This window comes from Vulpes lagopus, chromosome 1 (genome assembly GCF_018345385.1).
Source record: "Vulpes lagopus strain Blue_001 chromosome 1, ASM1834538v1, whole genome shotgun sequence".
Taxonomy (NCBI): domain Eukaryota; kingdom Metazoa; phylum Chordata; class Mammalia; order Carnivora; family Canidae; genus Vulpes; species Vulpes lagopus.
In genome coordinates, this window is record NC_054824.1 from 65,088,685 (window position 1) to 65,107,605 (window position 18,921).

General features: G+C 43.1%; 1 protein-coding gene across 2 annotated transcripts; it reads left to right on the forward strand.

Moving 5' to 3' along the window:
* Nucleotides 1-5,128: 5,128 nt before the first annotated feature.
* Nucleotides 5,129-18,455, forward strand: SAYSD1 (SAYSVFN motif domain containing 1). Of its 2 annotated transcripts, XM_041725279.1 has the most exons (3): nucleotides 5,129-5,474; nucleotides 10,639-10,757; nucleotides 16,645-18,455. In XM_041725279.1, exons 1-3 carry the CDS (start codon nucleotides 5,268-5,270, stop codon nucleotides 16,772-16,774), a joined length of 456 nt encoding a protein of 151 aa, XP_041581213.1. In that variant the 5' UTR covers nucleotides 5,129-5,267; the 3' UTR covers nucleotides 16,775-18,455. The 2 variants fall into 2 exon arrangements, with proteins under 2 accessions (XP_041581213.1, XP_041581205.1); XM_041725271.1 differs by lacking the exon at nucleotides 16,645-18,455 and having other exon boundaries at nucleotides 5,148-5,474; nucleotides 10,639-11,237.
* Nucleotides 18,456-18,921: the final 466 nt, after the last annotated feature.

Sequence of the window (18,921 nt, forward strand, 5' to 3'; positions counted from 1 at the left end):
AATTTCTGACTGTTGACCTTAAGTCTGCCTTTTGGAGCCCCACAGAATGATTCTCTTCCTCCATTTACAATAGCTCTTTTAATAGTTTCTAAAAGTAACTAGTGTATTTTCACTATGACTCCTCTTCTCTGGTCCAAATCATCCATTGCCTTTACCACTCTTAATATAATATGGTCTCTAGACTAGTTATTCTTAGCCCAGGGAAAATTTATTTATCTAGTTATTTCTAGACATGTGACACTGTCTAGAAGCATTTTTGGCTCTTACAACTAGCAGGGAATGCTACTGGCAACAATGGGTTGTGGCCTGGGATGTTGCTAAGTATCCTAGGAGGCAGGGCACCTGGGTGGCTCAGTGGTTGAGCATTTGCCTTTGGCTCAGGTCATGATCCCAGGGTCCTGGGATTGAGTTCTGCATCAGGATCCCCACAGGGAGCCTGCTTCTCCCTCTCCTATGTCTCTCCCTCTCTTTCTGTCTTTCATGAATAAATAAATAAAATCTTTAAAAAAATCAAAAAACAAATCAGTTATTTATCTGATTTAGAAAGCACCAGGACAGGGACGCCTGGGTGGCTCAGCGGTTGGGCGCCTGCCTTCGACTCAGGGCATGATCCCGGGATCTGGGATCAAGTCTTGCATCAGGTTCTGGGCAGAGAGCCTGCTTCTCCTCTGCCTGTGCCTCTGCCTCTCTCTCGCAGTCTGTGTCTCTCATGAATAAATAAATAAATCTTTTTTAAAAAAAGAAGAAAAAGAAAACACCAGGTCTAGATGGTTTTACTACTAAGTCCTATCAAACATTCAAGAAAGTTAATTCCTATTTTATTCAAACCGTTCTAGAAAAGGGGTGTGTGTGCGCAAAGATGGAGGTGTACTTTAGCTTATTTCATAAAAGTCTGTAAAATAACCACTAAGCTGAATCGAGCTTTGAATTCTATATTTTATAAAGTGACTGAGTTTGGGTTATTCCAGGAATGTAGGATGTTTTAAGAGAAAATCTATTAATGTAACTCATTACATTAATAGATTGAAGAGGTGGCAAGGAGTCAGGAATGGACCACAAGCACACAGAGAAATGTTCTTTTTGAGTAAGTTTTTCTGCGTCACAAAACCCACAAAAATTCTGTGACATAAAATAAGCATTTGTTTTTTATACATCTTGGGGGAAGCTAGGGTCAGTTATTTGAGGCTGGGCTCAGCAGGGCACCCCAGCTTTAAACGGCAGGTCTGTGGGTCAGCTGGGTGACTATATCCACATGACTCATTATTCTTGGACCGGCTGGCTAGCTGATGCAAGTTCATCTCATGGCAGCGTGGAGTATTGAGAGGGTGCAAAGCCGCAACGGGACAAAGATGCTTTGAGCCCCTGCTTGCATAATGTCTGCCATTATCCTATTGGTCAAAGCATGGCTGAGTTCAAAGTTAAGGACTGGGAAACTATACTGTGCCTTTTATGGCACAGATATAAGGAGTGAAGAATCGAGGCCAAAGATTTAATATATCACAGGGCATGTGAATATTTTATTTTTAACTTACAAATATGATAATTTTATGTACACGTACAAGTTTGTCCCAGGTGTGTATATGTATATATGCATATATGTTCATATATATATATAAACTTGGTATGTGCAAACTATCTCATAGGAAATGTAAATTTCACACATTAGGTACACTTCAGGACCTTTCTTATTTACCAGCCTCATTATCTTATTCAAAAAGGAAATGAAGGGGTGCCTGGGTGGCTCAGTGGTTTAGCCCCTGCCTTTGGCTCAGGTCATGACCCCGGCCGGGGTCCTGGGATCAAGTCCCACATCACGCTCCCTGCAGGGAGCCTGCTTCTCCCTCTGCCTATGTCTCTGCCTCTCTGTGTCTCTCAGGAATAAATAAATCAAATCAAATCTTAAAAACATAGTAAAAAATTTTAAAAACAAAACAAAAAAAGAACAAAAAGGAAATGAAGTTTGGCAGTTTTTTTTCTTCTTTTTCATCTTTACTTTTTTTTTCATTCTTTCAACCTCTCCCAAGAAGGATTTAAAGAGGTTTACAAAACACTGAGACAAAATAAATGTATAATAAATCAGAAAATAAGGCAAAGGGAAAATAAGGTTTCCAAAGCAAGATGGGGCTGGAATGGCATTAGTGCTTGGCTGGACAGTCTTCGTTTCCTCCTCCTGATCCTCTTTCCCTCCTTCCCACTGGTCTGTCCTCCTTTAAGGGCTTCCCTGTCTTGGGCTTTTCCTATACTATACAGGTCTCACAGGGTCTGACAATCACTGTCTCCTCTTGCTGCTTCATCCTAGAGGCTGGTAACACCTCCTACAAGCCATCCCCAACTGGCTCCCTTAATCCCGCCACATCTTTGTAATAACTCCTTCATGAAACTCATCTTAACCTGTTCGAAAGTGTCATTTTTACTGCTAGGGACCCTGATTACAAGAGCCCACAAATCACATGCCTTAAGTGTAAATATGCACTAGAAGTAGACCATAAACACAGCTCTCAGGTCTCAGTGTGATTACCAAGTGGGAAACACAATCGATAAAAGAACCTTTAGTCCCTTGAGAGAAGTAGACCTACTCCTCCCCCCCGCCCCCTCCCTCCTCCCCACGCACACCCAAGAGAGGCAATTTTCTCTGCCGTTTTTCTCTAAGAGGTCATTGTGGTGTAATGACCCCATTCTTTTCTGTCTTACAAACCATCTCTCTCCTGGGCTCAGTCCTCCAATATCTTCCCTCCTTATCTGCACTCACCCTCTAATTGATTTCATCTAGTTTTACGGCTTTAAATATCACACACATGCTGATGATTCCCAATATGCATCTCCAGTTCTGCCTTTTCCCTGAACTCATTTTTACCACCCAGTTGCCTACACTGGGTATCCCATAGGTATCTCGGACTCTTGGCATGTCCGAAACAAAACTCTCCATGCTCATGCCATACCCCTCTCTTCCTAGTCTTCCCTCATTTCATTAGATGGCCCCAGCAACCAAAAGGACCAAAGGAGCACCACCCAGGAGCCCCTGGCTGGCTCAGTCAGTGAAGCACGCAACCCTTGATCTCTGGGTCACGAGTTTGAGCCGCACGTTGAAGAGATGACTTTAAAAAATTTTTTACTTGGTTACTCAGAGTGTGTGTCTGAGGGCGAAAGAGGATGGCAGAAATCTATCACGCTCCATTCTTTTTTCCACACATTCTACATCCAATCCATCCACACATCATGTGGCTCAGATCTCCAAAATATATTCAGAATCTGACCACTCTCATCAGCCATAGTCTTTCTTGTCCTACTGTGCTTCCAACTGGTTTTCCTTCTTCTACTCTTGCACTCTTCTGGGGTCCCAGCTGAAGCAGCCAGTGTGATCCTTTAAAAATATATCATTTCCTGTTGTCTCCTATTCAAAATCTTCCAAGAAGTTATCATCACACTCCGAATGCAGTATAAAGTCTTCACCATGCCTGTAAGGCCTTATGTCTGGATATCTGTGAATCTTTATTTTCTTCAATTCTCTCCCTCCCTTTGCTCTGGTTATGCCAGCCTCCCTGATGTTCTAGGAGCAAGTCAAGCATATACTTAAGGTCTCAGGACCTTTGCACCTGCTGTTTCTTACGACCGAAACACTCTTTTCCAGATACCTACATGGCTCACTCATTTCATTTAGGTCTCTGGGGGAAACAGCTACTCCTCAGAGAAGACTTCCTTGGTCATTAACTCTAAATAGTCCTGCCGTCCTTAATCCTTACTTTATTTTTCTTCACAGCACAGATCAGTACTGACATCACATTAAATATAAATATGTAGTTATGCATTTGTCTATTTAGAACGTAAGTGCCAATAAAATGGGTTTATTTCATTCACTCTGGCATTTCTAGTGCCAGGTACAATACTTGACACACAGCAGGGTCTTGATAAATATCTGCTAAATGAACGCAAGGCTCCATTCTACTTTGTCTAGTTTCTTGACTCCAACTCAGCAAGATCCAAGAGATATTGGAGCCTCATTTATGTGAGTGGCACTTAGCTAGATGCTTAGAGCTTTAAACATCTATTTAACATCTCTCTCTGTGTGTCCCTCATGAATAAATAAATACAATCTTTAAACAAAATCTATTTAACAGACACCTGGATTGTGAACTTCTGGGTGAGTAGTGACTGGGAGAAGGCACAAGGGAGCCCTCAAGGTACCAGCAGGTTCTTTTTCTAGGTGGTGCTTCTATAGGTGCATTCATAATCACAAACCCAGTGCGCCGTACTCTTAAGATTTGTGTATGTTAAATTGCACCCTAATAAAAGGTTTCTGGTTTTAGGTTTCTGAGCCATCTAGGCACACGGAGAGGTAGTTGGCAGTGACAGAGGTCTGCGTGGCCTGCGGCCCTGCCGGCGGGGAGGTCACCCTGCACGTGCTAAGGAGGTCCGCGTACTTCGTAAAAGGCAAAAGGGGAGACTGTATGCGGTGTCCCTCGTGATCCAGAACCCCCGAGACGACGGGCCTTCTTTAATGCCCTGGGACCCCGGCACGGGCACCCAATTGTAGTGCCTACCTGCTAAAGGCATCCTGCACCTGCGGGGAGCGCACCTCAACTAGATGGAGCACGGTACAGCTCCCCTCAGGAGAGCCCCCGCAGCAGGTCCAGTGTCTTCATGCTTTAGATTTTTTTTTAAGTTTTTTTTTTAAAATTTATTTATTTATTTATTTATGATAGGCACACAGTGAGAGAGACAGAGAGGCAGAGACACAGGCAGAGGGAGAAGCAGGCTCCATGCACCGGGAGCCCGATGTGGGACTCGATCCCGGGTCTCCAGGATTGCGCCCTGGGCCAAAGGCAGGCGCCAAACCGCTGCGCCACCCAGGGATCCCGATTTTTTTTTAAGTTTTTATTTATTCATGTCATCTCTACACCCAACAGGGGCTCGAACTCGTAGCCCGAGAGCAAGAGTCCGAGGCTCTTCCGACTGGGCCCGGCAGGTGCTCCGGTGCTTTCGACCCCTAACCACCTCCCCCGGGAGGCTGGCGACGCGGCGGCGCGCACCGAGAAAGGGCCGGCGGCTCCACATCCCGCCACATCCCGCCACATCAGCGTCACAAAGCCCGCGCTCGGGGGCCGGCCCGGCCGCCAGCACGCAGGCGCGGCCCAGAGCCGCCAGCACGCAGGCGCGGCCCAGAGCCGCCGCTGCGCAGGCGCACTGCTGCCGGACGCCGGGCACCGCGGAGAGCCGGGGCCCCGCGGGCGGGAGCGCGCTCCCGAGGCGCGGGGCGTGAGGCGCGCGCCATGGAACAGCGGTTAGCCGAGTTCCGGGCGGCCAGGAGACGGGCCGGGCTGGCGGCGGAGCCCAGCACTTGGAGCCAGAGTGCGCAAACCGCAGGAGAGAAGGCGGAAGCGGCCGCGACTCCCAAGGCAGCCCCAGGCTGGCTGACACGGTTCCTCGTGTGGAAACCGAGGCCCGCCAGTACCCGGGCCCAGCCCAGCCTCGCTCAGGTGAGAGGGAGGCCTCGCCCCCGGGACCTGGCTTCCGGGACGCCGTCTGGGCCTCCGGGCAAGCCTCGGCCGTCGCCCCGCCCACGCCCCGCCCACGCCCCACGCCCCGCTCACCGCCTGGTGCCCGGCGGGCCACGCCCCCTTCGAGGAGCGGGCCACGCCCCCTCCGGTGGCTCCCCCTCGGCTGGGGGCTGGGCTGCTGCGCGGCGGCTGTGCCCGGCCGTCTCCGGCCACTCGTGTCAGCACTGATCCGTGGCTTTGACATTGTCCTTCCCCCAGCCTGCGACCCACGCAGCTCCTGTTTGCAATCGGGAAACGAGGGGTCTAGGGCCCTGGAAAAACGCACCTGTGCCCTTGAGTTCTTCACAGCGAGTGATTGTGATGCCCTGCGGCTTCGGGGAAACCTCCCGCCACCACTTTCAGCCTCAGCCCTCCGCTAATAGAGCGTAAAAGGTCTAATTGGATACTGCTAAGAAGTGGCAGTAGTGAAGTATTTCTCTGATTTCGCACCTCGGCCACTTGCAGCCCAGACAGCCTCTGCTTTAGAAATGGCATTTGAACACAAAACTTGCAAAAATGTGGTCCCTCTAACTGCGAGAGGTGGCCGTAGCTTGCGCAGGCTTGTGCACCGCTGTTGAACTAGGGAAACTTACTCAAGTGCTACAGTAAATGTTCAGGTGAAAACAGTATTTCGATGAGTATTACAGACTTGTCACCCTTTAATTCTTGGTATTCTCGTGTTTTGCAGATGACCTTGATGCCCATCTGTATTTTCATTTCGTTTTCACTCAGGAGTAATGTGGCAAGGGGCCTTGCAGGTGTGAGATTGGATTATCTATGTTGGAATACAGGACAGGACACCGAGGGAAATTCGGTGCTTTGAGACAATCTGTGACAAAGTCTTTGTATCTCAAAAGTGTAGTAAGAGCCAAAAACCCCTTTTGAAAATGAAAAATGTACTGAAGCAGAAGTGTACCTTGCTCCTCTTAAAATTGTTTCTCTTAGTTCATTTATTATTGCACAAAATCTGGTTTTAGGCAATTTTTTTTAAACCAACGAGAACTCATTGTTACTCGATTTTGATTAGATATTATTCCCCATGACATGCAGGGTTCCATCAGACTTAGAGAAAGAGTTCAGCAGGGTTCAAACAATCCCATTTCCTTGCATGCAGTTTGTCTCAGGGTAACTTTATTGTTGATTAGAATTCACTGAGCATAATCGCTTAAGATTTTAGAATCTACTTCCCTTACCCTTTTTCCTCTCTGCAGTTAAAAAACAATGTCTAACCCACACAATGAGGATTTGCCTGTAATGTCTCATTTCCAAAGGACTATGAGATCATTGAATTGGACCCAGAGAAGCTGAACTTGAGAAAGTTTCCATTAAAAACCCAAAAGCTGATGTCCTGACACAAGGATGACAGGACATGCTGGACTCACAGTTGGTTCTTATTAATTACTCTCTTTTTCATAAGGAATTCTGTCTTAAGCACATTTTCATTGATTCTGTTATCATTCCTGGGTTTGCTCTGGTGTGAAAATTCTCATTAAATTGTTTTTTTCCCCTCCCAATTTACCATCCATCTCTCTTAATAATTTTGCTGACGGAAGGTGGCTTGTCAGAAATTTCTTTAGCCTTCTATTTGTAATTGCTTCTTGGTTGTCATTGATAAGGAAGCATCCATATCCTCCGTCTGCCACTCTCGAATTTAGCTTGAAGAAAACAGTCCCCAAGATAAAATATTTCTTTCTGTGACAAGTTTCTACCACAGTAAGCCCAGAACGCTTATGACTTTTTCAATCTTGCACAACCACCGCACCCCCCCCATCTCCCTCCCCAGGCATACCCCCACAGCAGCCCCAAGTGCCCACACATCCTGTGACTTCTCACCCCAAGCCTTGGCTCAGGTTGACCACTGCTCAAATGCTCTCCTTCTTTGGAGTCACCTGGCTAAGCACAGCCTTTGCATCACTCCCTTGGACCTAGGAATCCTCTTTTAATGTCTTCCTTTCCCTCGCCATCATTCATTTATTCAGCAAAATTATATCCTGTGCCCACTCTGTTCCAGCTACTGTCCTGAATCCAAGGAAACAGGGTGATAAAGGCCGATGAAGCCCTGTTCTCGCAGAACACACATTTGCTTTGGGGGCCACAGACAATAAACAAAAGAGTGGAATAATGAATGCTATGAAAAGGGAAAAAACAGGATAGTGTGATAGTGAGTTGGGGGTGAGAGATGCAGAACACCTTTAGATGGAGTGGGCAAGGAGGACCTCATTGAGGAGGTGACATTTCATAAGGAGGAGCCACTTTTGGAAAAACCCAAGACAAGGCCAAGGGCACATGTAGTAACATTTTTTCTGAGGTTTGTAGGTGAAGAGGGAGCCAGCCAGGTGGTATGAGGGCAAGTGGGCATTCGGCTCAAAAAACCACAGGAGCAAAGGCCCTGAGGTGGGAAGCAGCTTGGTATTTAAGAAATGGAAGTACTTTCCCTAAAGGATGCCCCCATGTGCTGTGACAACCACAAACACTTCCATACACAGCTTTTATAGCAGAAGCCACACTGGTACTAAAGCCAGTGCCAAATAAGGTAAAGGAATTTCTGTATCTCCCCTCTTGTTTGTTTCTTTTGCTGGTTGGTTTGCAGCTTCCACCCTCCTCCATCTCCTTCTAGGTCTAACCCTTCTCCTTGCCATCTCCCATAAAGGCCTCTTAATTAAAGTACAAAGGGCTTTGGAAGGAGACCATCCTAGGATTCTAGACTAACCTCATCTCTGCCTATCACTAGCTGTGTGACTTTAGGGGAGTAACTTAACATCTCAGTGTTTCCTTATCAGTAAGTTGGGATTAATAGTGCCTGTCTCCTGGATTACAGGATATCTTGAAGGCACCCAATAAGTGGTGGCCATAAGCATTATTCTTTCTATACTCCCTCAATAATAAATTCAGTCTACTATGAATTTCAAGTCGTATACATTCCGAGTATATTCTGTATCCCTCAGTCCATCATTTCTCTCTGACTCTCCATCACCCCCCTACTTATGCCTGGTCCTCCTGCATGAGCTGCTCACAATTTACCTGCTTTTGCTCCTGTAGCCCATTCTCTGCTTGGCAGCCAGAGTATAGTTTTAAATATAAATCAGATTATATTAGTTCCCTACTGCGACTTTCAGTGATTTCCCTATTGTTGCACACTGGTCAAATCGGAAAGGGACATTTATTTACTTAACAAATGTGTGTGTGTGTGTGTGTGTGTGTGTGTGTCAGAAGGGGGTGTGTTGCTGATAGCATGTTAAATAAAGGCTTTTCCAATCTCCCTGAAAAGGTGTAATAATTACAACATTGACACGAAAAAAGGTTCTAACAAAATGGAATTTCTGAAGCAACGTAAATCAGATGACCTCCGTTTTTTTATTGAGACCAAATGATGTTTGTGATCCCCTTTTAAATTATCACAGAATGGGGGGATATAATTGAAGAAATGAACTAGAAGTTATGCTCTGTATTGAGAAACTGTGTCTGAGGTGCTGTGTTTCGGTCTGGAGATGCCAAAAGATAATGAATGGCAGTCCATTGGCCTCCTGGTGGCAATCTAGGGACCTGTGTGACCTGCATTAAAAGAAAAACAACTGGCAGATAGTTTGGTGCTTAGTGAGAAAGAGAAGCAGTTAGTGCTGTGGGAGGCTGAGGAGGCACCCTCTCTCCGTTGATGGCCGAGGTCAAGGATACACATTTCACCAGTCGTGCTGGCCTAGAAGGAAGGCAGAGGGCTGAGGAATGGGTAGGAAGTGGAGCCTGTCCCAGGCTACAGGTGGGCAGTGTCTTTGGGTAGTAACACCTGTTGAACTGTGGTAGAAGTCCATTGATAGAGCAGTGGATTGTGGATTGTGTTGTACACGGAATTTTTTTTAGGCCGTTGTTTTTCAGACTGCAAACCATGACCTATTGGTGGGTGGTGAAATCAATTTAGAGGATCTAGTTCTCTTAAAAATACTTAAAAATGGAATATAAAATGAGGATTTCATATGTGTTGAAGGTATTTATTGGTTTGTGAAACTTTTTCTACATATATAGCTGGGCAACAGTACAAAATGTATTTCTTATTATGGTCCATACCCAAAAATGTTTAAAAAATACTGGACTAGGGCAGCCCCAGTGGCGCAGCGGTTTAGCGCCGCCTGCAGCCCAGGGCATGATCCTGGAGACCCTGGATTGAGTCCCACGTCAGGCTCTCTGCATGGAGCCTGCTTCTCCCTCTGCCTGTGTCTCTGCCTCTCTCTCTCTCTCTCTGTGTGTGTCTCTATGAATAAATAAATAAAATCTTAAAAAAAATACTGGACTAGAGCTCAGGCCTCTGTAAAGCTGCCTAAATATCTGTGTCTCCTGTTAGCACCCAACACAGGAGTCCGTGTATTGGCACTTTTTTCTGTTGAATGAATGGAAGGCCTTGCTTGGATTCCAGCCCAAGGAGTTTGAATTTTAAACTTCAGGCAGTAAAATTTGTTGAAGGTTTGTGAATAAGAGATTGATGGGTATTTTAGGAAATTCACTTAGCAGCTTTATGTAGGATGGTGTGGAGAGGGAAGAAATTGGAGGCAGGGAGTCCAGTTAGGAGAGACTGCCTGGACCTGGGGGTGTGTAGGACCGTCCCAGGATGGAAAGGTTGTGGCTATACTGATGATTTGTTTTTAATAGGTGGAAGGGATTTTTATTTCCTGTTTCTGGTATACTTCTCAGTTTAGAATCATGTCACTCACAAAACTATAGATCATCTAATCAAGTCAATAAACATTGATTCTGTGTGTAAGCATTAGGTGTGGTTGTTGCATTATCAATTACTGGGGAGTTTCTGTATGGGGCACAAGTTAGCTCTTTTTAGCAGAAGACTAATCTGAGGAAGTGACTCCCATGAATGGGAATCCATCTAAATGCTGTAAAGTTTTTTTTTTTTTTATCAAGTCAGACCCATCTCAGTAAGTGCAGATCAGTTTCGATTCAGTCGGAACAGGGCATGTGAGTTCTTTGGAGATGATTGTTTTAGAGAGCAGGGCAAGAAAATAGAAATCAATGAACCGGAGGCCTTCTCAGGGCAATGAGAACTGTCTCTCCAAATTGGTTTTGATCTCTGAGCCCATACTCTTTGTTTGTTTCTGTGTCCTAGGAAGTGGCTCAGCCTGGGAGCAGCACATCACAGCCACCACGGAATACAGCCATTCCTCTGTCATCGCCCCAGGACCAGTCTCTCCTGACCAGCATCACTTTCCTGAAGGTTCTTCTCTGGTTAGTCCTGCTGGGACTGTTTGTGGAACTGGAATTTGGCCTGGCCTATTTTGTCCTGTCCTTGTTCTACTGGATGTACGTCGGGACACGAGGCCCAGAAGAGAGGAAAGAGGGAGAGAGGAGTGCCTACTCTGTATTTAACCCAGGCTGCGAAGCCATCCAGGGCACCCTGACTGCAGAGCAGTTGGAGCACGAGTTACAGTTTAGACCCCTGGTGGGGAGATAGACCAACTCTGTTGTCATGCAGCTAGCCTCACATGTAGTCCTCAGAGCCCTTCTACGTGGGCTTGCGGGTTTGATTTCAGGTGCCCAAGACTAAGGACAGCTTGCAGGTTAGTTCTGGGACACTGAAGTGCTACATTCTTTCCCAGATCTTTTGCTGCATTTTTATCTTTGAACTTTTCTTTGGTTTTAGTGAAACCCTGTGAAAGATACCACTGTGGATCTGATGCAATTTATAAAAATTACCTACTCAGGAAAGTGATCTGTTTGTCTCATTATTTGAGAGAGATGGTTTTCAGAGCATTAGAAGGGCACTGAGGAGGTAACTTTAAAATACCCAGCTGTTTAGGGACGCCTGGGTGGCTCAGTTGAGCGTCTGCCTTTGGCTCAGGTCATGATCCTGGGGTCCTGGGATCGAGCTCCACATCAGGGATCCCTGCTCAGCTGGGAGCCTGCTTCTCCCTCTCCCACTATCTGATGCTCCCCTTGCTTGTGCTCTCTCTCTCTCTGTCAAATAAATAAAGTCTTAAAAAAAAAAAAGTACCCAGCTATTTGAAGGAATGGGGCAGTACATCAGAACTGTGTATTAAAATAAGTTTTCTTTAAGTCTTTTCATATTTATAGCATTTTTTTTTCCTGGAAAGTTTAAGCTGCAAGTTTTAGTTTTTGTTTTTTGGGATTTTTGTTGTTGATATTGTTTGTTTTTTGTTTTGTTTTGTTTTTGTTTTTCCTTCCTGCTTTAAATCTTGCTTTTTTTTCTTTTTGGTCATTAATGGTATTGAAAAAATAGCTTTTTTTTTTCTTAATGAGAAATTGTTTTTTAAAGATTTTATTTATTCATGAGAGATGCAGAGAAGGCAGAGACACAGTCAAAGGGAGAAGCAGGCTCCCTGCAGGGAGCCCGATGTGGGACTCGATCCTGGGACTCCAGGATCATGACCTGAGCCAAAGGCAATGCTCACCGCTGAGACACCCAGGCGTCCTGAAAAAATGTCTTTCAAACATCTACTTTTCAGCAACAGATCCCCATTGCCCATCACCATTTTTCACTCTCCTCAGTTATTCTGCTTCTACTCAATGAAGGAAGATGAGACAAAGTCCTAAGTGACAGGTGTGAGCAGGGATTTCACATAGTCAGTGTTGATAGATTTAGTAACTGGCTATTGATGAATTCAACAAGAAAATAATTCTTGAGTGTATTCAAAAGAGAACTATGGAAGTGGAACTCCAGACTTACTGGCAACTTGGTTTGTTTCTTATATTCTGAGGGCTCTAGAATAAGCAGCCCTGTCACCTGTGGCCTCTGGTAAGAAATTATGTAAATGGTGGTAAACATACATGATTTCAGTTATCCTTCCAGTACAAAGTTAGAGTTTGGGTTCATTAAATTTGGGCAAAGCAAACCACTAAATACCTTTTTTATGAGATCACACTGATGAGTAAGTAGAGTCTGGTTTTAAAGCAATAGTTTTTTCTAAACTTAAGATTTTAAGAAATTAATGATTCCTCCATAAGTTTTCATAACTTCAGAATGCAGTTATTCTTACATAATGACACTAACTTTAATACTTATGAGATGTCATTAAATAATAGATGCTTGTTGCTGAATTCTTTTTTTGTTCTTGTCTGATTTGCTTCATACAGCAAAATCTTAGCTCAATTTAAATTTAACTCCTATTCATTGAGTGCCAGTACTCTGGCTGGCATTTGAGATATGATAATGAAGAAAGCAGACATATTCTTTTTTTTTTAAGATTTTATTTATTTATTCATGAGAGACAGAGAGAGAGAGAGAGGCAGAGACACAGCAGAGGGAGAAGCAGGCTCCATGCAGGGAGCCCAACATGGGACTCGATCGCAGGTCTCCAGGATCACGCTCTGGGCTGAAGGTGGTGCTAAACCACTGAGCCACCTGGGCTGCTCAAGCAGACATATTCTTACTGCTCTGAGCATACAGTCCAGCTGGGAGGGTGGTAGACAAAGTAAAACAAGCAATATCGACAATAGAGTGAGACAGGGTGCCTTGCTGGCTCAGTTGGAAGGGCATGTGACTCTTGATCTTGGGGTCATGAGTTCTAGCCCCATGTTGGGCATAGGGATTAAGTAAATAATTTTAAAAAATAATAGAGTGAGGGAAGTTTCAGTTGTAGGAAGAATACAGAGGGTATACTCTCATGATCACACTTTGAGGCTAACTGCCTTTGTTGAAAATTCTTCTCACCTCCTTAGCATCTCTCTCCAGCCCTTTGCTGATTGGGAGTTTAGCTGTCGCTCAGATGTCAGTTCATTTCTTGAGCTGAATTCTCTTTACCTCATAAAGAAGTCTTCTGCAGGTTCTAACTGGGCCCCTAGAAAGTGTGGGAAACAGATGAATCCCTATTAAGCAGGCAAGTTTTGATTGTATTTAAGATACATGATTTCATTTCCTGATTTATTTTCTTCAGCCTTTCTTCATTTCCCTGCTATTTTACTTGGGCTTTTACATTTCATACAAGCCAAATACAAGGAAGAAATATCCCTGATCAAAGACTTACTACAATGCCCAGTTCAGTAAGCATTGTTCTAGGAAAGAATTTTTATTTCAAAAATGTGTAAATCAAACTTTTACCTAAAGCAAAGGGCCTATAACTCTGAACTGGGAACATGTGATCCAATTAGCAGTCTCAGCAGAGACTTTGTTTAAGCATAGGAGAGACTCGACTTAGCAGTGGACACCTCACTAGCATACTTTGAAAATGTAGCTATGTATAATGAGGTGGAGCTTGATTGCCTTAAGCTCATCTTTCAAGGGATTTTCTGTGCACGATCTATCACCTCTCCTAGCTCACCTCTTGCCAAAGGTTGCATATAATGGCAGCATTAACTTCTAGGAAAAATGGGGTGTGAACCAATTAAATGCATGGCAGGGAGGAGAGAAAAGGACAGTATGTATTTGCTGTTCTTATCAGACCATTAGGCTTTAGGTGCAGTCTTGATTTCCTGAATTTAGAAAGGCCTATTGATCACAGAATTTCCACTCAGGGCTCTACCATTAGCTCAGCAAGCAGCTTCCATTAAAGGCTGCTTCTGTCACCAGGGAACTTGAAATCCCAGAGATGCATTCAGTCCCTATGATTGCTGTGTGCACGGGTTGAGGTCATTTCTGTCTGAACCTTACAAGTACATTGGTTTTTGCTTTTATTCACATTATCCTATCTTGTCTATTCATAGACACTGTTAAATGAAGCTCTGCTTGTAGGGCTGGAAGGGACCCCAATATACCATCAAATGCATCCCCCTCACCTTGGGCACGTTTATTCCTGGCCAAATATTTTTTTTTCCTAGTGACCCCTAAAGAAGAATCCAGGTACAAGATGTAGGCACTTTTTAGGAAATTCTTTACTGAGACACTTGAGCCACCCTCAGTGCCACTCCATGTTATTTCTTATCTAATCTCAGGGGACATGGAAAATCCTCCAGACTGGTGAACTGTTACTCTGTTCTCTCTCAGTCCTCTCTGTTCTGCAGGCTAAATCACCCAAATTGTACCTCTGGGACAATCATTTCCAAGTTAGCCTTGACCCATTCTGAAGGTTCTGGATCAGGGCAAGGTGAATGTCCCAGTTGGTAGGTGCAGTGACTTTTCTCAAAATCTCTGGAGTTTTGCTGGTGATGATTTAGGTATATATATTTTATGCTATTAGGGTTGTGCTTTGAGTTGAGGTCTTCCACATTTGCCTTTGACTGATCTCTTCCTTAAGATTAGGCTCATAAATTGTGCTAAAATTAAAAAAAAAAAAGTTACACAGTTGACAGAATGATGATCCTCAGGCTGGGCAGAAGAAAGTAACATTCTAACTGCATGTTTTCCTGCTCCTCGCACTGTTGACTGTTTACCAGCAAATTTGTATTTAGGCTTGGCGCTGCTGGGGACCCGTAAGTGAGCTTGGGCTGTCAGTACACACTGTTCCACTGAGAGCCAGGATACCTGGTGGGGCTGGGATGCCATGGAGCATCTTGCCACCAGGGGGTAGCACGGAGCTGCTGCTATACATCCCCAACCCTTCTCCCCATACTTGATAATTTATGTGATGTGGAAAACCCACCGGGCTGTTTATCTGAACCACTTGTGCTACTTTTTTAGGAATTCTTTTTCACTCTAAAATTCACAGAGGAAAGGGCTCATCAGAGGTCCTGGGAAAGGCACAGAAAACTACCAGAAGTGATTTATACTGATATTTTAAAATAAAACAACAGCCCGTCTCTAGACTTAGCAGGCAGTACTGTGCTTTGAAGGGGTTGGCACTGTGCTTGTCTATATCAGAGCTTTGTTGGGGGCGGGGTGGGGGGGAAGGGGGATACTAGGAACTTGTACAGCCAGTGGAGAAACTTGATCCCTAAGCCCAAGAAAGTAAAATTTGAACTGTGTGCTCTGGTCTTTTGTCACCTACTTTTTTATTTTGCAACATTGGAGCATTGGGTTAGATAAAGATTTGGATCTCTCAAAAAGCTGAGAGAGAAGACAAAGTACACAGAGAACCACATTATAAAGGCATGTAACACAATATAGATGTTTATAAAGGTCTAAGCAGTGTGTGTGTGTGTGTGTGTGTGTGTGTGTGTGTGTGTTAGGGGAGGAGTCATCAGAAGGAGAGATCACTTTCAAATCTAAATTCTGTACTGAATAGGATTGTCATTTTTAAATGAACAATTCTGAGTTTCCTTAAGTCATAGATGAATATTTTGAAAAGTGTGGACTATGGGCCACCTGCATTAGAATCTCTTGTAGTGATGTTAAAATTCAGATTCCAGGGCCCCACCTAGACCTGCTGCTGGAGAATGTCTGGGCCTAGCACCCTGAGAATCTGTATTTTAGCAGCCTTCTTCGGGCAGTCTCATAAGCCAAAGTTCACCAAAGAACAAGAACCACTGATATCACAAATGTTTAAATAGGAAGGAAACTTTAGCATATATTAGATCTAAGCAAAGAAAGATAAGTGTTTTGTAAAGGGGCAACAAGGTTCACCATTTTTCAAACTGTTCATTTGGAACACATGGAGAAGAACACATGCATGGCTTTAAAATGCTGAGGAACTAACTCCAAAGACTATAAAGTAATTAAAGATGCATTATTTTTGAAGTGTTCTTTAAAAATAATTATTGCAGGGGCACCTGGGTGGTTGAGCATCTGCCTTTGGCTCAGGTTGTGATCCTGGGGTCCCCTATGGGGCTTCCCTTGCAGGGAGCCTGCTATTCCCTCTGCCTATATCTCTACCTCTCTGTGTCCCTCATGAGTAAATAAATCTTTAAAAAAAATTATAAAAACAATTACAAAAAGAAACACAAACTCGTTTTAAAACATTTTGGAATCATAAAAAAGAATATTTTATTTTTGTACTTGCATACAGGAGTTCAGGAGGCATGTAAGTTTTACAGGGGTAGAGTCTCCCTCCCCCATGTCACACTATTCTCTGTCCAGCCCACAAACAGTAGCACACTATGCACACTATTCTGCTCATTGCTTTCTTTTTTCTCTTTTAGGTTTTGGGCTTTATTTACATATTACATAATATTTTTATGTAAGAGAATGACACAATCTAATTTTAGTTTTTTATGTATTTTTAAGTAAATCTTAAATATTTATTTAATAATTAAATATTAATTTATCTTAATGTTTATTTGATAGGGAGTACAAACAGCAGGAGCAGCAGGCAGAGGGAGAGGGAGAAGCAGACTCCCTGCTGAGCAGGGACCACAATGGGGAGCTGGATCCCAAGACCCTGGGATCACCACCTGAGCTGAAGGCAGATGCTTGACCGACTGAGTCACCCAGGCACCTCCCCCAATTTTCATTCTTAAGAGATCACCTGCGCTATCACATGGAGAGTGGATTCTCTGTGTCCTTCATCTGGCCACCCACCCACCCATCCATTCACTTATGGAGCACCTGACCTTTTCGTTCCCATTGGTGAAACTGTTTACATTACTTTTTATTCAACTATCTTTTAAGATTTTTTTTAACAGATTGAGAATATGGCAAAACTATTGGATTATGAAGTATATTTATACATTCTATTTTTTGTGTTACAGTAGAAGGTTTTAATTTGGGGAAACCAATAATATTAATGATAATGATAATGAAAAAACTAAATCGGAATATCCTAAAAGTCAACACAACAAAAATCACAAATATTTTAGAAAAGAAACCAAATAAAATCTGTTACCATTTATTTCCAAAAAAGATACATTTGTGCATTCGTCAGTTTAATAGCATTCTACTGAATAAATTTTTTTTACTGAATTAATTCTTTCATTGGTAAAAGAATTACAATTCATAAATGTGACCAAATGAGACATAATAATCTATAAATAGCACCTGCTTTTTTAACTTCTCTGAATACATATCTCTCCCTATCTATCTGCCCATCTTTATCCATTGATCTGTCTGTCTTCAGGCTTGAGTTATTTCTTATGAAGAGAATCAGAAGCCTAATGGACTATCTTAACATGGAGGTTGATGGAGGAACTAATCTTTGCCAGGCCTGGTGCTGGGCTCTTTTCTCAAGGAGTTCAAGTCAAATGGGAGAGGCAGCTGATAATCAGATAGTTATAGGATAATGTGGTAAGCGCTCTGACAGTGTGATGTCTGAATGCAGGCTCTGGTTGGAAGGGGCCAGCCTCCTGAAGATGACCTTGTGCTGAGTTTGAACAAGTGTCAGCTACTCCCTGGAAAAACAGGCGGGGGCAAAGATAGCCTTTTAGTCACCTGAAACCACCTAGGAAAAAGGTGACAAACAGAGGGAGACTAGCGTGTTTGGGAAAAAGTGTGCATTCTGAGGACTTATGTTACTTCTTCCAACTGGTTGTGTATATATATATATATATATATATATATATATATATATATATGGCCACCCACCCACCCATCCATTCACTTATGGAGCACCTGACCTTTTATTTTATACATACATAGATGTCATATATATATATATATGAAAGCTCTTGATTTTGGTATATTTATTATAACTCTTGTCCTTTGTTGAATTTTCTTACTAAGTATAATGGTGTTTCATTCGCTTGCCTGGATTTTCCACATAGATAATTATTTTCTTTTTCAATAATGTAAAATTTGACTCCTCTTTTCCCAGCTTTTACACCTCTTGTTTTTTTCTCTTTATCTAATAACATTGACTAGAGCATCCAGAAAAATGTTAAATCAGAATGATAGTCAATGATGTCTTTGTCTTGTTCTTGACCTTATGAACAGGTTTTAGTATTTTCCCATTAAGCATGCTGCTGGCTCTAGGGTAAGTGGATGGATAATTATCATCTGTATTTATGTTATTAAAAGGTTTTTTTCTTCTTAAATTAAGAATGGATGTTGCATTTCACAAAATCTCTTTCAGTGGAGATTGATTATGTGATTTTTCTCTTTGACCAATTAATGTAATAAGTTTAAATATTTACTCATATTAAACCATCATTTTATTCCTGGAATAAATGACCCTTTATTTTATTTTATTTATTTTTTAAGATTATCTATCTATCTATCTATCTATCTATCTATCTATCTATCTATCCATGAGAGACAGAGAGAGAGAAAGGCAAAGACACAGAGGGAGAAGCAGGTTCCATTCAGGGAGCCCGATGTGGGACTTGATCCTGGGACCCCAGGATCATGCCCTGGGCCAAAGGCAGGCGCTCAACCGCTGATCCTGACCCTTGATTTTAATGTATTGTTCTTTTAGTGGATGGATAGACTCTGTTAATATTTTTAATCAATAATTTTCATGAGATTATAGAATTTTTTTGTATTTTTTAGGTTTTGGAGTACATAAAAAACCTACTTTTAAGTCTTCATTACAGGTTGTCCCCTCTCATCATTATAAAAAGCCATGTTTGTATACTTTGATGCTTTTTGCCCTGAATTCATCCTTATCTGATATTAAAATTGGGACCTTTG